General features: G+C 45.8%; 5 protein-coding genes across 9 annotated transcripts; 2 read left to right on the top strand and 3 right to left on the bottom strand.

Annotated features, from left to right (window-relative positions):
* Nucleotides 1–2: 2 nt before the first annotated feature.
* LOC118504554 (LSM12 homolog A) lies at nucleotides 3–2,243 on the top strand. The gene is made up of 6 exons (XM_036039166.1): nucleotides 3–148; nucleotides 357–706; nucleotides 976–1,109; nucleotides 1,342–1,461; nucleotides 1,723–1,839; nucleotides 1,922–2,243. The coding sequence occupies exons 2-6, from the start codon at nucleotides 583–585 to the stop codon at nucleotides 1,991–1,993; spliced, it is 567 nt and encodes a 188-aa protein (XP_035895059.1). The 5' UTR covers nucleotides 3–148; nucleotides 357–582; the 3' UTR covers nucleotides 1,994–2,243.
* Nucleotides 2,244–2,252: 9 nt separating this feature from the next.
* LOC118504552 lies at nucleotides 2,253–6,319 on the bottom strand. Of its 5 annotated transcripts, none has more exons than XM_036039161.1 (5): nucleotides 6,181–6,319; nucleotides 3,947–4,046; nucleotides 3,423–3,860; nucleotides 3,046–3,342; nucleotides 2,253–2,947 (listed from the first exon to the last, which is right to left on the bottom strand). In XM_036039161.1, exons 2-5 carry the CDS (start codon nucleotides 4,023–4,025, stop codon nucleotides 2,769–2,771), a joined length of 993 nt encoding a protein of 330 aa, XP_035895054.1. In that variant the 5' UTR covers nucleotides 4,026–4,046; nucleotides 6,181–6,319; the 3' UTR covers nucleotides 2,253–2,768. The 5 variants fall into 5 exon arrangements, with proteins under 5 accessions (XP_035895054.1, XP_035895057.1, XP_035895056.1 ...); XM_036039164.1 differs by lacking the exon at nucleotides 6,181–6,319 and adding an exon at nucleotides 6,140–6,164; XM_036039163.1 differs by lacking the exon at nucleotides 6,181–6,319 and adding an exon at nucleotides 4,208–4,885.
* A 1,651-nt stretch (nucleotides 6,320–7,970) lies between these two features.
* Nucleotides 7,971–10,487, bottom strand: LOC118504555 (ubiquitin-conjugating enzyme E2 G2). The gene is made up of 6 exons (XM_036039167.1): nucleotides 10,131–10,487; nucleotides 9,901–9,982; nucleotides 9,707–9,825; nucleotides 9,564–9,623; nucleotides 9,416–9,496; nucleotides 7,971–8,667 (listed from the first exon to the last, which is right to left on the bottom strand). The coding sequence occupies exons 1-6, from the start codon at nucleotides 10,171–10,173 to the stop codon at nucleotides 8,549–8,551; spliced, it is 504 nt and encodes a 167-aa protein (XP_035895060.1). The 5' UTR covers nucleotides 10,174–10,487; the 3' UTR covers nucleotides 7,971–8,548.
* Nucleotides 10,488–10,631: 144 nt separating this feature from the next.
* LOC118504553 (NADH dehydrogenase [ubiquinone] flavoprotein 2, mitochondrial) lies at nucleotides 10,632–11,954 on the bottom strand. Its single transcript, XM_036039165.1, has 5 exons — nucleotides 11,735–11,954; nucleotides 11,495–11,620; nucleotides 11,132–11,407; nucleotides 10,945–11,064; nucleotides 10,632–10,875 (listed from the first exon to the last, which is right to left on the bottom strand). The coding sequence occupies exons 1-5, from the start codon at nucleotides 11,759–11,761 to the stop codon at nucleotides 10,705–10,707; spliced, it is 720 nt and encodes a 239-aa protein (XP_035895058.1). The 5' UTR covers nucleotides 11,762–11,954; the 3' UTR covers nucleotides 10,632–10,704.
* A 200-nt stretch (nucleotides 11,955–12,154) lies between these two features.
* Nucleotides 12,155–15,146, top strand: LOC118504549 (nucleolar protein 58). The gene is made up of 8 exons (XM_036039152.1): nucleotides 12,155–12,307; nucleotides 12,452–12,528; nucleotides 12,809–13,246; nucleotides 13,316–13,485; nucleotides 13,562–13,792; nucleotides 13,863–14,293; nucleotides 14,367–14,571; nucleotides 14,607–15,146. Coding segments are annotated over exons 1-8 (1,599 nt in total). The 5' UTR covers nucleotides 12,155–12,262; the 3' UTR covers nucleotides 14,609–15,146.
* Nucleotides 15,147–15,188: the final 42 nt, after the last annotated feature.

The raw sequence follows: 15,188 nt of genomic DNA on the forward strand, positions 1-15,188 counted from the left end.
ATCCTTCCTGTTCCTGTGGGCATTTGTCCTTGGAACGATTTTTCCTCTTTATTTGAAAGATTAACGAGTGTACAGTGTGCACGAAATTGCGGGAATCACATTCGACGGGGACGCACGTGTTAAAAATGCTTCGGTCATCAGTTTAGAGGTCAATTCGTCCGTTTTTTGTATGTTCCTATACATTCCTCACAATGCTCAAATTACAACATTCTGATTGACGTTTTAATCGAAGTAAAACAATACCATCTCTCTCCATCAGTGAAAATCTGATGAAAATCAAATTTCACGGCAAACAGTATGATATCTCTGGTGAAATATTAGTAATAACGCTTCACATTATTTTCATACCTTTCTAGACCGTCATCCACCCATCAAACATGGCGTAACACCGAACGATGGCGTTCCAGCCTTCGGTCCCTTCGTTCCACTTGTCAAACTGTCATGTTGTGAAGAAAACTGCAATTCTGTCATTTTGATAATAATAAATGAACGATTGAGAAAGTAAAGCCACAGGGAGAACGACAAGCAGTAGTGGAAACGGAATAAGTGCAGCGCTCGATCTAAAATAAAAACACCGTCGTAATGGCTGGCCTGGTACAGGACTGTTTCTCTATCGGCAGCACGGTAGAGTGTACGACCTGCTACAATGCCAACATCGAGGGCGAGGTGTTGGCGTTCGACCAGCAAACGAAAATGCTCATACTAAGTATCCTTTTCAAAGTGGCGTGAAAGCAAACTCCCCCACCCCCAAAAGTCCCCAACGAAGAGCAGCGGCATGCTTCTTGACCTGGCTGGCTGTTCCAGCAGGCGCGAGACTAGTTGTTGGATGGAATGGGCGAACGATGCGATGGTGTATCGTGCTTTGTTTATGTTTCCGGACTGGCCACTGCCAGTGATTCAGTGTTTTCATTTCAGTTCCCGCACCGATTTTCCTTAGCTTTCTCTTCTCCCCACCCTTCTTCTCCCCCGAAACAGAATGTCCAGCGGCGAGTAAAACCGCAAAACTGAACGACGTCTACATCGTCAACCTGGCCATGTGCAGCGATGTTCAGGTGAAAAAGGAAGTCTGCATAGTTCCGGAGCAACCATTGTCGTTAAATCTGGAGCGCGTAAGTATGATTGCTTCATCCCCAGGACGCTTATGCTGCGCACACTACTCTGCTCGGTGCTGCTCACTGCTGCTGCTCGCTGCTGCTGCTGCTGCTCGCTGCTGCTGCTGCTGCTGCCCGAGTTACGAGTTCGTCGCCTGCATAGCGATCACACCCTGCAGCACTTGGTTTGCCAGTCTCGTCGGTGTACGTTTGCTAGTAAACGATCGCTTTTCCCCCTTTCGCTTTTCAGTTGAGCACCCGCGCCCGGAATCAGGTGGAACAGAAACGACTTCAGCTAACTGCGCTTTCTGCCGGCGTCAGTCCCGAAGGTCAGAACCTTTACATGGCTATCGCACGCACTATCAAACAGGTAAGTTGCCGTACATTTACTTTGATTACGTTTTATAAGTTCTACACTTACTTTCCGTTTCCGTTGCTATGAGATACGATGCACAGAGATGGTGCCCAAAGCTTGTCTACCCTGCTTTGGCTACAACGAAAAATCATCAAACATCCAAACTTCGACAAAATTGTAATCTATATTTGGCCATAACGATAATTCGAATGCATATATAAAAACAAGTGTTGCAGTTTTTCATCCATCCATATCTGTCTGATTTTTGCTTTGCAGGTCACCTGGTCCGGTCCAAATATTGTGGTCTGTAAAGAGGTAACGATAACGCCTCCATACAAAGTTGACAACGTGAACAGTTCCGACCAGCGGCAGCTGAGCTACGTGAAGAAAATCGTAAGTATCTCGCGGGAGGTGTATCCTGCGTGGCGTTGTTCCGCTGCCTATTTACCCCTCTTTTTCAACTCCCATTTTCCAGGTGGAAAAGCATGAAAACGATCAAGCCAATATAAATCAAAGCACATCGGCAGCAGACATTGCCGCAAATTGATTACTCACCGTGCGGGATGATGTTGTGGGTAACGGATATCGCGGGCGTGAATGGTGAATGGCCGAGCCAGGGATCGAACCGTGAATGTACTTTGTGCGAATGGTTGTGTATATGGTACCAGGCAGCATTCTTCGGGCGCGGCCAGTATGCTTGGTTGAGGATGAATGGTGGGTGGGTGGATGGCTAGGATCTGGATCTGGGTTAGGCGGGTTAGAGAAGAATAGATCGAGTAAAATCACAAAACAAAATCTGGCGAAAGGGTAATTATTCGTCGCACCAGGAAGGGGGTTCTTTCCCTCTGGCAGCTAGAACCCTGACCACGGTATGACGATGTATTCCGAAACAAAAGACTGCGCAATGCAATGGTGATGCGTTACAAGCGCTAGAGTACTGTGTCCCCGATGTTGTTTCTCATGATGTTTGTTTTATTTTTCCAACCTAAATTGTTTTAAAACGCGGATCGACGACCCGGTGCCGTAGGCAATAAATAATTCACATGCATTGCTTCATAAATACTTATAAAAACCTGCTACACTGACCCTCTTCCGGCCGGCTATGACTATTTACATTCGGATGGAATGCATCGCAACTGGTTCCCTTGTGCTTGCTTACCTACAAACATCGCATACATTTTTTAGCATTCGATCGTTAAATTGTTTTACCAGTTTTTATGCCTTTAAGCTGCAATCTACTTCCTACTTCCTGTTTTGTAGTTTGATGCTTGTATCTCCGACGGTATTTTAAATTAACCTTAACTTAACTGCTCCATGCTCGATTACCAAAACTTTTTCACCCCGAATATGCTTCCCATTAGGTCACGATCGAGAAAGCTAAAGCCGGTGTAGTCCGGCGAGTCACCCTGATCGGTTTCGTTGTCCTGCACGCTACTGCTATCGGCACCACCGTCATCATCATCATCGTCTTCCTCGTCATCATCGTCATCTTCGTCATCGTCTAGAAAAAAAAAGGAAAAAAAACACATAATAAAGATGGCTAGCAAAACCCCGAAAGCCCCAACGCCTATCCCATCGTGTGCCTGTGCTGTGACATACCGAGCGAAAATCCAAACAGTTCCTCCGCCTCATCTTCCTCGTCCTCATCATCCTCATCGCCCACGTCAATGTCATCGACCGGTGGCAGCGGTTCCGGATCCATCACGGACAATCCGCGCGGTCCAAACTTGAAGCAGGACACTCGCAGCACCGCCTCTACCTCATCATCCGCCCGTAGCTCCAGTCCCAGACAAGCTTTGAAGCCTTCGTTAGCCTTCCGCGAGATACCGTAGACGCGTCCGCAGAATCGGTTGTAGCCGCCGGGCAGTGGCAAACAGACCGGTGTCGCTCTTCGCGCTGTAAGTAGAGGTTCATATGTTACATATTTCATTCATTTCCACCATCACAGAGCTTCTCATTCATTCTCGTTACGTTACCCGAAATAACTCGATTCACGATCATACGATCGGCAAACTTCACGCCAACCGACATTCGATCGCCATCCAAGTACTGTATCACGGCACATCCCGGCCCTTTGACCGGGAACAGTGGCACGTCAATGTCCCGGCAGCAGTTACACTCGTACGCCGTGCACCGGCAGTAGCGATTTATTAAGCTCGAATCGTCCATGTTGACCACGGTCGCTTCGCTAACCGTTTCCTGTGGCACGACGTTCGACTCTTCCAGCACCTCGTTCACCACTTCCGGGCTCGCCACCTCATCCTCGATTTCGTTCGTTTCGGTACTCTCCGGCAGGGCTTCGCTTCCGACATCCGGTTGATTTTCCGAGCCCGACACATCCTCGTACGTGTCGACGGCGTTCTGTTTCTGCTGACCCAACGCATTACTGCCGGGTATAACGTTGGAAGCTATGTCTGTTGGGGCAAGCACAATTGTTACAAAAAGATTAGAATAAATTTTAAAAACAAGTGCATTTATTCGGTACAAAAATATGACTCACTTTCAAGCTTTCGTGCAGAGGAACAGCTTAGAACTGTGCACAGCACACCCACCGTCCATAAGGTGTAGAAAATCCTCATCTTTTAACTGTCGTTCAAAAGCTGTGGAAATAGTGAAATGAAACTATAGTAACCAACCGAAACCAACCGGCACTCGGGCGGGAAAATGTAATCAATGAAAGTCGCCCACTGTTTGTTTTACAATCACACCGTACGATCGACACATTCCAGCGCGCGTCGTGATCGCAGCATTCGGTCGGCACCTTGTGTTGGCCCTGTGGCACACTCTACTCCCCGCCACAAAACGAGGTCACACATACGCATAATGTTTAGAGCTGACCGAACCCAACTTTCACGAAAATTTCGATCACACCCTCGTCCGCCCTCAGGATCGGTTCGGTGTGTTGTCAGTGAACGAAATCCGGTGTACACCAACGAACCGATAGTCCGGATTTCGAAAGCTTTCTCGTTCTTGGTAAGCCGTCAGCTGTTTACGGTAACCGGCGGAGCATAGGAACAGCATAGCACCGGGTAACCGTGTAATGTAATAAAATTCGACAATTAGCTGCAAAGTAAAACGGGGCCCGGCACCCGCCATCGGTTGAGCAATTAACAGCTTTAACTCGTACGTGCATGTGCGTACCGCTAATCGACTCGACTAACAACCGCTAACTGGAGCAGCTAAATTATTTGGCGAATGAGCTGAATTCTAAATGAATCTCTGACGAATAAAAGAGCGATCACAGTAAGCCCCATAATTGAACCGCTAACTTTATGGCCTAACCGGCACCGGGCGGAACGTTTGTGTACCGTTGAGTAGCGTGTCCAAAGACCATGCGATGATGGAGGCTAAATCTTCTGCTCTGCAGTGAGAAGCTGTGGAAGCAGCAGGGAGCAAAACCCCGATTGATGAATCATAATTTAAACCGGTGGAGGGATGATTAACCCTTTGTTGGGGTACAAACGAAGTGTATTAATGTAATTATTCGGTCTTAAACGTTTCGATTTGTGTTTACTTTACTTTAGGTTGTTTAGTTGCATTCGTTGTTGGTACCATCCCAACAACTTTCTTTACTCTTGGAGTGGATTCTCTATTCTAGTAGCAGGAAGCCAGCTTCTGATCAGATCTGTACCATGTGGTAAATCCTGGAGATGCTACACTGTTGTGATTTCTTCATTGGTGTTAAAGCTATCCAGAGTAAAGCTGTGAAGCCATAAAATGAGCTCTATCAGAACATCCAGACCAAGCTTTCTGGGTGTGCTAGAATGACCAACATAAGATGGACATTACTTACTAGCTAGCTTCTACAAGATACAAGATAGCTTCTACCAACAAGGTGAGCTTGTTCAAGAGAGAGTCACCTGAGACTTGCTGGACGAAAATTCGGAGACTCTCCTCAAGAAGTCAGAACACTGATGACATAATTGCTTTGAGCCTCTCCTCTATGGTAAAAGCTTTCTAAAGGATTGACGGTAATACAAGAAGTTTTTGAAAAAAAAATCACCTGGTTTGGGGTCAAAAACACATCTTATTCACTCAAGCCACGCCATATTGTTGAAAAAAAAAACACGGGAATATCGTTAAATAAAAAATGGCCACACGCACACAAAGCTAATTTCTCTTCTCGCACATGATCAAGAAATTTCGTTCAAGCATCGTATTTTTTTTTGCTTTTAAATTGCTCATTATTATATGCATGAACACCAGCGGGTCCGTATTTCAGCATCCAGCTCGTATGCAAAAGAACCGACATGCATAGCCGCCTCCTCCATTGATAGCGCATGGCATGGCTCATCGAGCATGCTTGCTCGATTTCTTCTAATAATTACCGTTAAGATGGTTTATCTCATTAACCACCGTTACCGTGTTTGTCCTGGCCTATAGAATGCTTGTCCAAGGGAGAGAGAGAGAGAGGGAGAAAAGCGATAAATTCTTGCAGTTCCACATAAATCCACTCCACACTCACTGTAATCACGTCAGGTGATCAGTTTTCAAATTCAAAAACACAAAAGACTTGTACGCCCGATAGAAGAGGAAACCTAAACACTGCTTAAGTTTAAGCACGATACGATAGTTTTGCACTGTGGAGAAAAGCAAACAAAAATGGCAAACAAGTAACGGGTTTCCCGACCTCTTACTATGCCAAAAAATAAGCACTTCTTCTCGCGTAAAGAACAAACCACACCAAACGAACCAATAAACTTCAGGCGGTGATCACTGCAGCTGCCTGCGTACCTTTCTCTTCGAAGACTCGCGATCGAATGTACCGACCGGGCAGATGATCGGAAGAAAGCAGCCCGTGACACAATTTTAGTGTCCATTCCCCACTGCTGCTGCTGCTGCTGCTGCTGGCCACCTTCGCACCATTCCCAGCTATGGCGTACACCCAAACGAGGTGATGATGTTGGGGGGGGGGGGGGGTGGCATTGCCGGTTTATGTTGCGCGCGTTCGTTCGATTTGATTGGTTCCTTTGTTCGCTCGTTTGTTTGTTTCTTCCCGCCCGGTTCTACGGCCCCACGGCTGGCTGGCTGTTTGCGGTGCGATTCTAACGGTGTTCTGCATGCTGCCCGGCTAGCACAAAACACACACACACACACACACGATTGTACACCATCATGCTTCCATGGGGCGTTGCTGGGAGCATGGGTGGAGTGCTTGGAGCATGGACGAAGAACAAGATGATGTACTGTAAGATCAAACCGTCGTGCTCAACAGGTGGTGTGCCTCATTCGCCAGATGATGATTTGCTTTGCAGCATGTTCAAATAGTACTGCACACAAAAAATGGTAGAATATTTGAAAATTTAAACCTTCTCGCAGGCCATCATATTTCATGGTATGTGGCAGATATGTAGTTGCTTCCGAAAGTCCAACAATATGTGTCGATTTCGCGTGTGTGCACTTGTATGGAGTTTGGGGACATTTCTTTTACCCCTCCTTTTTGTCGAAACGTTTGGCTGAGAAAGCTTTCACTAGCGAAAGGAGTTTCCTGGCGGAGGGCGTGCATACCCATGCACGTGAGTTCGCGCTTTCGATTCGTTTATTCTACATTTAGTAAGAGAGGTGCTTGTGAACGTGTGCACGATTCGCTGTTACTTTTCATGGGCAAGCATATGGGTGTATGCCTTATTCTGTTGACAGTCGCTATCGATGAAGAACTTTCGCTTTTTTAAAGCCACTGACATCTTTATCTTCTGTTCGGATGGGTCGCTCTATTGAACACGTCGATGGGATATAGCCAGAACTACGATCCAGGAGTCTCGGTCTGACCCGGACTTCGCTTGATCGAGCCTGTGAGCTTTGTTCTTACCCATCACATGCCCCAAATATAATATCCGGATGGCTTTTACCACCGTCAGATAATCTGTACCGTAAAACAGATGAGCTAGCTTGTGGTTGATCCTACCTAGTTCCGGACGCCCCGCTGGTACACATCGCCAAAGATAATCCTAAGCGCCCGTCGCACGAAAATGGCAAGCGCATTGGCGTCCGAGACCACAATAGTTCAGAACTCACGTATGTTGAGGACTACTGGTTGTTTCACTGTGCTTCTCGTACATTGCTGGGTCTTGTGGATCGCTGCTTATATTGTTATCCGAAGTTATGATCGATCGATTCTTGAAGTCGATAATGAGGCGATGAGGAGTGGAAGGAGCGACCACTCGGGGCCTCGTCGACGAGGGAAATCCTTTTGGTCTTACTCACAAACGAGTCACAATTGGAGGGTCTCGACTGCCATTCCGCTCGAGGCCTCCAAAGAGCTTGATTCGCCACTGGTGGTTTCGGAATTTCTGGAGAATGTGCTGTAGGCCTTTAATTCGGTTTGCCCCTTAAGGTAGAGCTTGGTAGCTTTCGACGAAATCTGTAGCAAGTAACGCAAGACTACTGACGAGTGTTTAGGATATGTTAGTATAGGCAGCAGTCAAGACAGTGATATATATAGTGTATAACAGTTTGATTTCACTTGTAACTCTGCATTTGAAATGACATGTATGACCATCATTACACAGAAACGAATACAGCTACTAACAGGATACCATTTTTAGCTTTATTTGTTCGTTTTATTATCACATGCGAACTAAACAAAATCGAACATCCTTTAGCCTTTAAACGGAATGGAGGGTTATACCAGGGGTGAACGTAAACTTCTTGGTCCGCAGTACGAATAACGATCCGTGAACAAAATTTACGGGAAATTAATGACAAACGCAAACCCGGTATAAAGTCATCGTATAAACCAAACAAAATATATGTGAAACGATCAAACAATCAAACAAATTATCATTTCCTCCCGCCCCGTACACACACACAGACATATGTACGATGATACCACAAGCTTTCTTTATCAATCAATGTTTTGCTTTGCTTTTTAATCCACCCATAGCCAGTTACTCTCATACTCCATAAAACAACAAACATAAAGAACGATCAACTACACACGATTGCAATTTCGATTCCGGCCCATATACTCCACTCCCACGCTCTCCCGGGGGGGGGGGGGGGGGGGGGGGGGCGACACAACACACCGGGCACGCGTGTTGACGGATTGACGGTGCACACCTTTTGCTAGGTAAGGTAGGAAGCTAGCTAGCTAGCGGGAAGCTTACGATGAAAGGCCCAACGTTTTGCGCACGATGCGTCTGGCAATTTTGTTAAACTCTTCCCTGTTTTCGCGCCACATTATCGCAGCGTCCACATTCGCACCGGACTCGTCGTTTGGCTCTGGAAGCAAATCAAGCAAAGCAAGTGTTGATTAGTGTTGATGTTGGATGTTGCAATTCAAGAAAATCGTAGCAACCGTAGCGTAGCATTAAAAAAACGTTTCTTTAGCCGGCTGATTAGTGCTGATAAAAGGTAACATATTGAGTTTTTTTTAAACGTTAGGTCATTATCTGTTGATTTGATTAAAGCATTTATTTGTAGCACTTTTCAATTTCAAAATGCCTGCCCCGACGACAGTGGCCCATCGTAAAGAATTCATTTTCGATGGCACCAACTATGAAAGTTGGCGAACGTGGATAATTGTGTATCTGGCGAGTAAAGGGATGCTACAATGCGTGCAGCATAATCCGGATGATCTTTATGGGCAATATCTACTATCAGCAGATCAGTCGACTGATCTAGAATTGAGGCAAATGCTGCTCGTTGCCTTTAGACTGCAGGATTTGAAGTGTGCCAAAGCATTGCTACAGAACATTGACGGGTCTCAAAGGAAGCTTTTTCACCATCGGCATAGTGCGTCCGACATTTGGAGCATTTTGAAAAGCAAATACGGTACACAGTAGACAATTTTTGTGTACACAAATCAGGAAATTTTGAAGTGATTCTAACGCACGAAACATTTGGCACGGGCTGTGGAATAGCCAGCCAGACGAACGGATACAACTATCCGGATCGACAAAAAATTAAAGTAAAATGCTACAACCGAACTTATTTGTTTGGAGCATACGAACGAAATGGAGAAACTTACCAGCCAACATACTAACAACACTTAGTAAAATCTTTTCCACACTCTGTACAGGACTCCAGCGCTCGGCTGATAGTTCATACCCTAAGAGAGAGAGGAGAAGTACCATTATTTCGATTGTTCATTGCACTTTTCTTTTCCATCAACCAACCTAGCGGATCATCTCCCGGCGCATGTAGGATCGATATGCAGACACGGCCATCAGTAAAAACTAGAATAGGAAACAAAGCGGTTTTCATGAGCCACATCTGGATAATGATTTGTTTCGTTGATTCCTTCCACGGATATGCTTACTGTTTGGGTGGAACATTTCACACGTAAACTTCATCTTCGGTGGACTGAGCGGATAGTCGGGTGGAAATACGAGTTTCGCTGTGAAAATTCCACCCTCAAAGCAGGTACCTTCCGGGCCGCTGAAAACGATAATTGACAAGCGCTGCCGTGACTTTGAACTTTGACCAACAGGTAGTGAAATCCCGAATACTCACGTAATTAGTGCTTCCCATTCGAAAAAGTTCTCCTCACTGATCGGACCAGCGATGATACCTTCCGGCGGGTTTAGGGTGAGTTCTGAAATTGAGACAACAAAGTTCGATCGGATGTAGACATTGGAGGACCACCCGATTGTAGGTAGAGTGCAGTTCCGGGCTGCATTAGCAAGTCGCAGTCTGCTACCGTTCGCAGGGTCACCAAGTCACCTGTACACCCCACTACTTACGCCTGTACTCGGCCATTAAACGCCTTAAGGCGGAACCTGCCATGTTGGCTTGTTGTGTTGCGGAATCTTGGCAAACGGCGACCCGAAATAATTGGCTCCCCGGGATTAGATTTCTCTTTTCGATGCAAACAAACGGAACGTAACAAAAAAAAGTTGGATCTCACTTTGACATCTTCCGTTCGTGTACTGCTGCTGTGTAGCGATTTTGACAGCGCATGTTTGTTTACGTCGTCAGCAAGCACCTGGCAAGGGTGTGTGCGTGTAATCGGTGATTGGGGGTTGCAATACGGTGTTGAGAAATAGGGGATGATTTTGGCTGGACCAATTAACCAGGTCAATGCCATGTTTGTAAACGCAAATCGTCGGAATAAAATGCTGAAAGATTTTGTTATGATAATAAATGAATGGAAAATGTATTGAAAGTTCCTACGTGGGCGGCCTTTCCAGATGAGTTAACACCTAGCCGTTATGCATCACCGAAGAACGTCTGCTAGAAATTAGTTACAGCCACGATAGATTTTTGCGATTTTTATTCCTTCAACTAGGACGCGACAGAATGACATTTGGAGCGAACCTACAGCCCTGCTTGCAGCCCAAAACCGGGGCCCTTCGGTTCTTCGGTAAGAGAAGTTAGTTGACCCACTGGCTCGGATGCAAACCGTCCATTGCGTGGTCCAGGGCGAGGCTGCTGTCCCTGCTTGAGACTATTCAAAATTTCTTCTGTATCAGCTACACTTAAATCCTCCTGCGAAAAGAAAAGGTGTTTTACAACATTTTTCCCTCACACACCCACTCATTTATTCCCTTCACTTACGTAGTAATCATCGTTAACGGCCAACATGGGAGCATTCACGCACGCACCTAGACATTCCACTTCGGAAATTGTAAATTTACCATCCTTGGTGGTTTCTCCGACGCCGATGCCCAGGTTTTTCTAAAACGGTAAACAAATAGGTATGAAGTAATTGTTCAAACAAAGTTTGCTTCTAGTTCGCTTCTACCTTGCAACATTCCAGCACTTCATCGGATCCCATCAACCAGCACGGGGTGGTAGTGCACACCTGGATGTGATACTTTCCGGTGGGTTTTCGCATAAACATGGTGTAGAATGTGGCTACTTCATACACGCGCATATGCGGCAGACCCAGAATATCGGCAACCTTGTGCATGGCCGAGAGCGGCAACCAGCCGTGCTGTCGCTGGGCCAGATCCAGCAAGGGAATCATGGCACCCCGCTTGTGTCCCTCCGGATAGATATTCAGAATAGCTTCGGCACGCTGTAACACACCAAAGCAAGAGCAATCATTGGGAAGAGTTCGACGTCTCCGGTGTACATGGATGTGCATTGTTTACACCCAACATACCTTCTGATTCTCTGAGGTAAACTCAAACGGAATGCTCGGATTGTCCTCGGGCGTATCGCGATGCACGAACAAGTTGTCGCTCATCTTCACCGAGGACGTGCTCAGTGGCCGGGTGGCCGCGAGTCGCTACAAAAAGAGCAAGGAAACTTATGTAATGCTGGTGCTGCCGTCTTCAAAACAAAAGCCACCGCTTGCCGGCATGCAAGCCCACAGGCTAGAATGATTATCGAGCGAACTTACCATGGTGTTAGCGAACAAGCGCAACATTGCTATTGTTCCGAGCAATCGTTTACGGCGATTAAATTTTCTACCAGCACAAAAGCGATTGGCCGAACGAAAAATCCTTATTTTGTTGACAGCTGTTGGTTACCCAATGTTGTGTTTTTCTAGTCTGACAGGTGACAACTACGATTCTGCTCTCGTGAGAACTATTAGACTATTTTCTTCATAGTTGGAGAAGGATTTCTAAATTTTCGAGATAATCAACTCAAACGGGATGTGTCGTGGATACTTCTGATCGTTTAAAAATAATAATTTGAAAAAATATAATTTTGTCAGGCATGAGCTGTGAGCCATGGATCGCTAGCTATAAACACATCGATAAAGCAGCTGTCATTTCGATGCGGCCTTCGGCTGTCACGCAGAAAGCACGTTGTTGAATTATTTGTGGAGTTCCGAAGCAAAGCGCGTTGTAATCTGACCAAAGATTGTAAATTTCAAGAATAAAACAATTTCAACACATCGGTGAGGGCTTAAAAGTATAGCATCATGTTTATACTTTACGAAACACCGGCAGGTTATGCCATATTTAAGGTAAGATTTATATTTAGCCCTTGAACCGGTCAAATCATCCGGTGGCAGCGTGCTTGCTGTTGATAGCATTGCCGGAAAGCATTCGATGCAAACGTATGTTGAGGTTATATAGCTGAAGTAGAATTTGTTTTCCCATTTGTTTAGCTGCTGGACGACAACAAATTTAAAGAGATCGACAACCTGTATCTGGAATTTGAAACTCCGGAAAAGGCGAGCAAGATGTAAGTTGCCATTACAATACGATCTTGTTTGTAGGCAGGCAGACGGTACAGTCACTACAGTCAGACGCATAGTTCCATTCGGCCATCTAAAGTGAATGGTGGAATTTTTTTTCGCGTCTAATATTAACCCCCAGCATGAAATTTCACATTATGCCCTACAAGCTAACAGATACATAAATTTTGCTTTCATGCACATCATACCGTTTGGTGGCTGTTTACCTTAAACAATACCGATAGGAATGGGCCACCCACTAATGCGTATCTTTCCATCCTCTCACAGCGTTAAGTTGAAGCATTTTGAAAAGTTTGCCGATACAACCGAAGCACTTTCGGCTGCCACTGCCGCTGTCGAGGGCAAATTGTCGAAATCGCTGAAAAAGGCATTGAAGAAGCTGGTGGACGACGATGTACAAAATCAGCTGCTCGTGGCCGATGCCAAGCTCGGTAACGCGATCAAGGATAAGCTTTCGCTACAGTGTGTGGCAAACACGTCGGTGTTGGAGCTGATGCGTTGCATTCGAACGCAATCTGAAAGCTTGCTGTCCGGTTTGCCGAAGAAGGAGATGACGGCCATGTCGCTCGGTTTGGCCCATTCGCTTTCCCGCTACAAGCTTAAGTTCTCACCGGACAAGATCGATACGATGATCGTGCAGGCACAGACTTTGTTAGACGATCTGGACAAGGAGCTCAACAACTACATGATGCGAGTGCGAGAATGGTAAGTGATCGGCAATATTATCACACAAAAGATATCTCGGTTTTCAACCCCACATTTGTACTACAACAGGTACGGCTGGCATTTTCCCGAGTTGGGAAAGATTCTGACCGACAACATAGCGTACGTGAAGGTTATCAAATTGGTCGGCACGAGGGATAACATGGCCGACACGGACTTGTCCGACATTTTGATGGAAGAGCTTGAGCAGAAGGCGAAGGAAGCTGCTGAAATTTCGATGGGTGAGTAATAGGTTTTGCAGCTTATTTAGCTGAGAGTAAGCGTGCTATTATGAGGCTTCCTTTTTGCATCTCGCAGGTACGGAAATTTCGGAGGAAGACATCACGAACATTCAAAGCCTTTGCGATGAGATCATCTCGATCAATGAGTATCGTACACATTTGAGCGACTATCTGAAGGCGCGCATGATGGCCATGGCTCCGAATTTGACTGTGCTGGTCGGAGAAACGGTTGGTGCCAGATTAATCGCTCACTCTGGTTCTCTGGTCAATCTGGCGAAGCATCCCGCTTCAACGCTACAGATTTTGGGTGAGTGAAAGGTATTTATTCTTTTTGCCCAAAGCAGTACTATATGCAATCTTTCTCATCCACTACACAGGTTCGGAAAAGGCACTGTTCCGTGCACTGAAAACGAAGAAAGACACACCGAAGTACGGTCTAATCTATCACGCCGCCATGGTCGGTTCGGCTAGTATCAAAAACAAGGGACGCATTTCGCGATCGCTAGCAGCAAAGGCCTCACTGGCCACACGTGTCGATGCGTTCGGTGACGATGTAACGATGCAGCTGGGTATTGATCACCGCGCGAAGCTAGAAACCAGATTGCGCATGCTGGAGCAAGGCAACAGCACGAGGTTATCGGGCGTGAAGGCGAAGGCTAAGCTACAGAAATTCCACGCCGTCAGCGAGGTGAAAACGTTCAAGGTCGCTACTGACAGCACGTTACCGTCCACCAGCTCCAAGAAGGTAAAGGCAGAAGAAGAATCCGCAAGTGCACCCTCGCCGAAGAAGAAGAAGGTACAGCAAGAGGTAAGTGTGACTTTGCTTCGGTGCTGCTTGGAAAACGTCCTAAATTGCTCTATTTTCATCATTCACCATACAGGAAGCTGCTGTAGAGGAAGCCCCCCCAGCTACCGAAGAGCCCGAATTGGGAGAAGGATCCGCCAAGAAGAAGAAAAAGAAGAAGAACAAGGGTGACTCGGAACAGCCTGCCGAGGAAAGCGTACTGGAGGAAAGCATGGAGGCACCAGCATCGGTAAAAAAGAGCAAAAAATCGAAACAAAAGAAGGCAACCGAAGACGATGAGTAGAAAGGTAATTTGCATTTGCAGTAGGGATTATGAAAGGTTCGTTAAAAGTTATGTTGGCAATCGATTTACCTAGGGAATAAGGAACAGGGAGGGACAGTTTTAGTAGCTCCTTGATTTTCCTCCTGGCAGTGCGCAAACAAAAGGTGAAACAACAGGCAGTGCAGTGCAGTGCGATATTTGTACAGCAAATCATTATCAAACTACCAACAAACCAATCGTAGGAATATATTTTCTACCAATGTTATACAGCAGATGATATCCGCTAGTGCGGATGTATCAGTAGATCACAAGTAATTGTGGCAGGCAGGCTGAATATTAGCAGAGTTCAGTAAGTTTTTACCTCTTTGATGGACAGGTCTTAACATAAATTGGATTTTTTTCTTTACTTTAAAAGGTATAATTGAATTGAGTTGATTTGTCACCAGTCGCTCTCACTGATTACAACGCTAGACACTGTGTAAAGGAAGGCAGATGTTGAAACTTTCTTAACAGTAAGCGATAAACCTTCAATAGTGTTTAAGATAATCGTAAAACAGAATATTCATTTGAAAAAATATATAGAATTCTAAGCAATTTATTTTGTGTTGTGTCCAAAGCCTTGTCCAGCTACTAAAT

This window comes from Anopheles stephensi, chromosome 2 (assembly GCF_013141755.1).
Source record: "Anopheles stephensi strain Indian chromosome 2, UCI_ANSTEP_V1.0, whole genome shotgun sequence".
Taxonomy (NCBI): domain Eukaryota; kingdom Metazoa; phylum Arthropoda; class Insecta; order Diptera; family Culicidae; genus Anopheles; species Anopheles stephensi.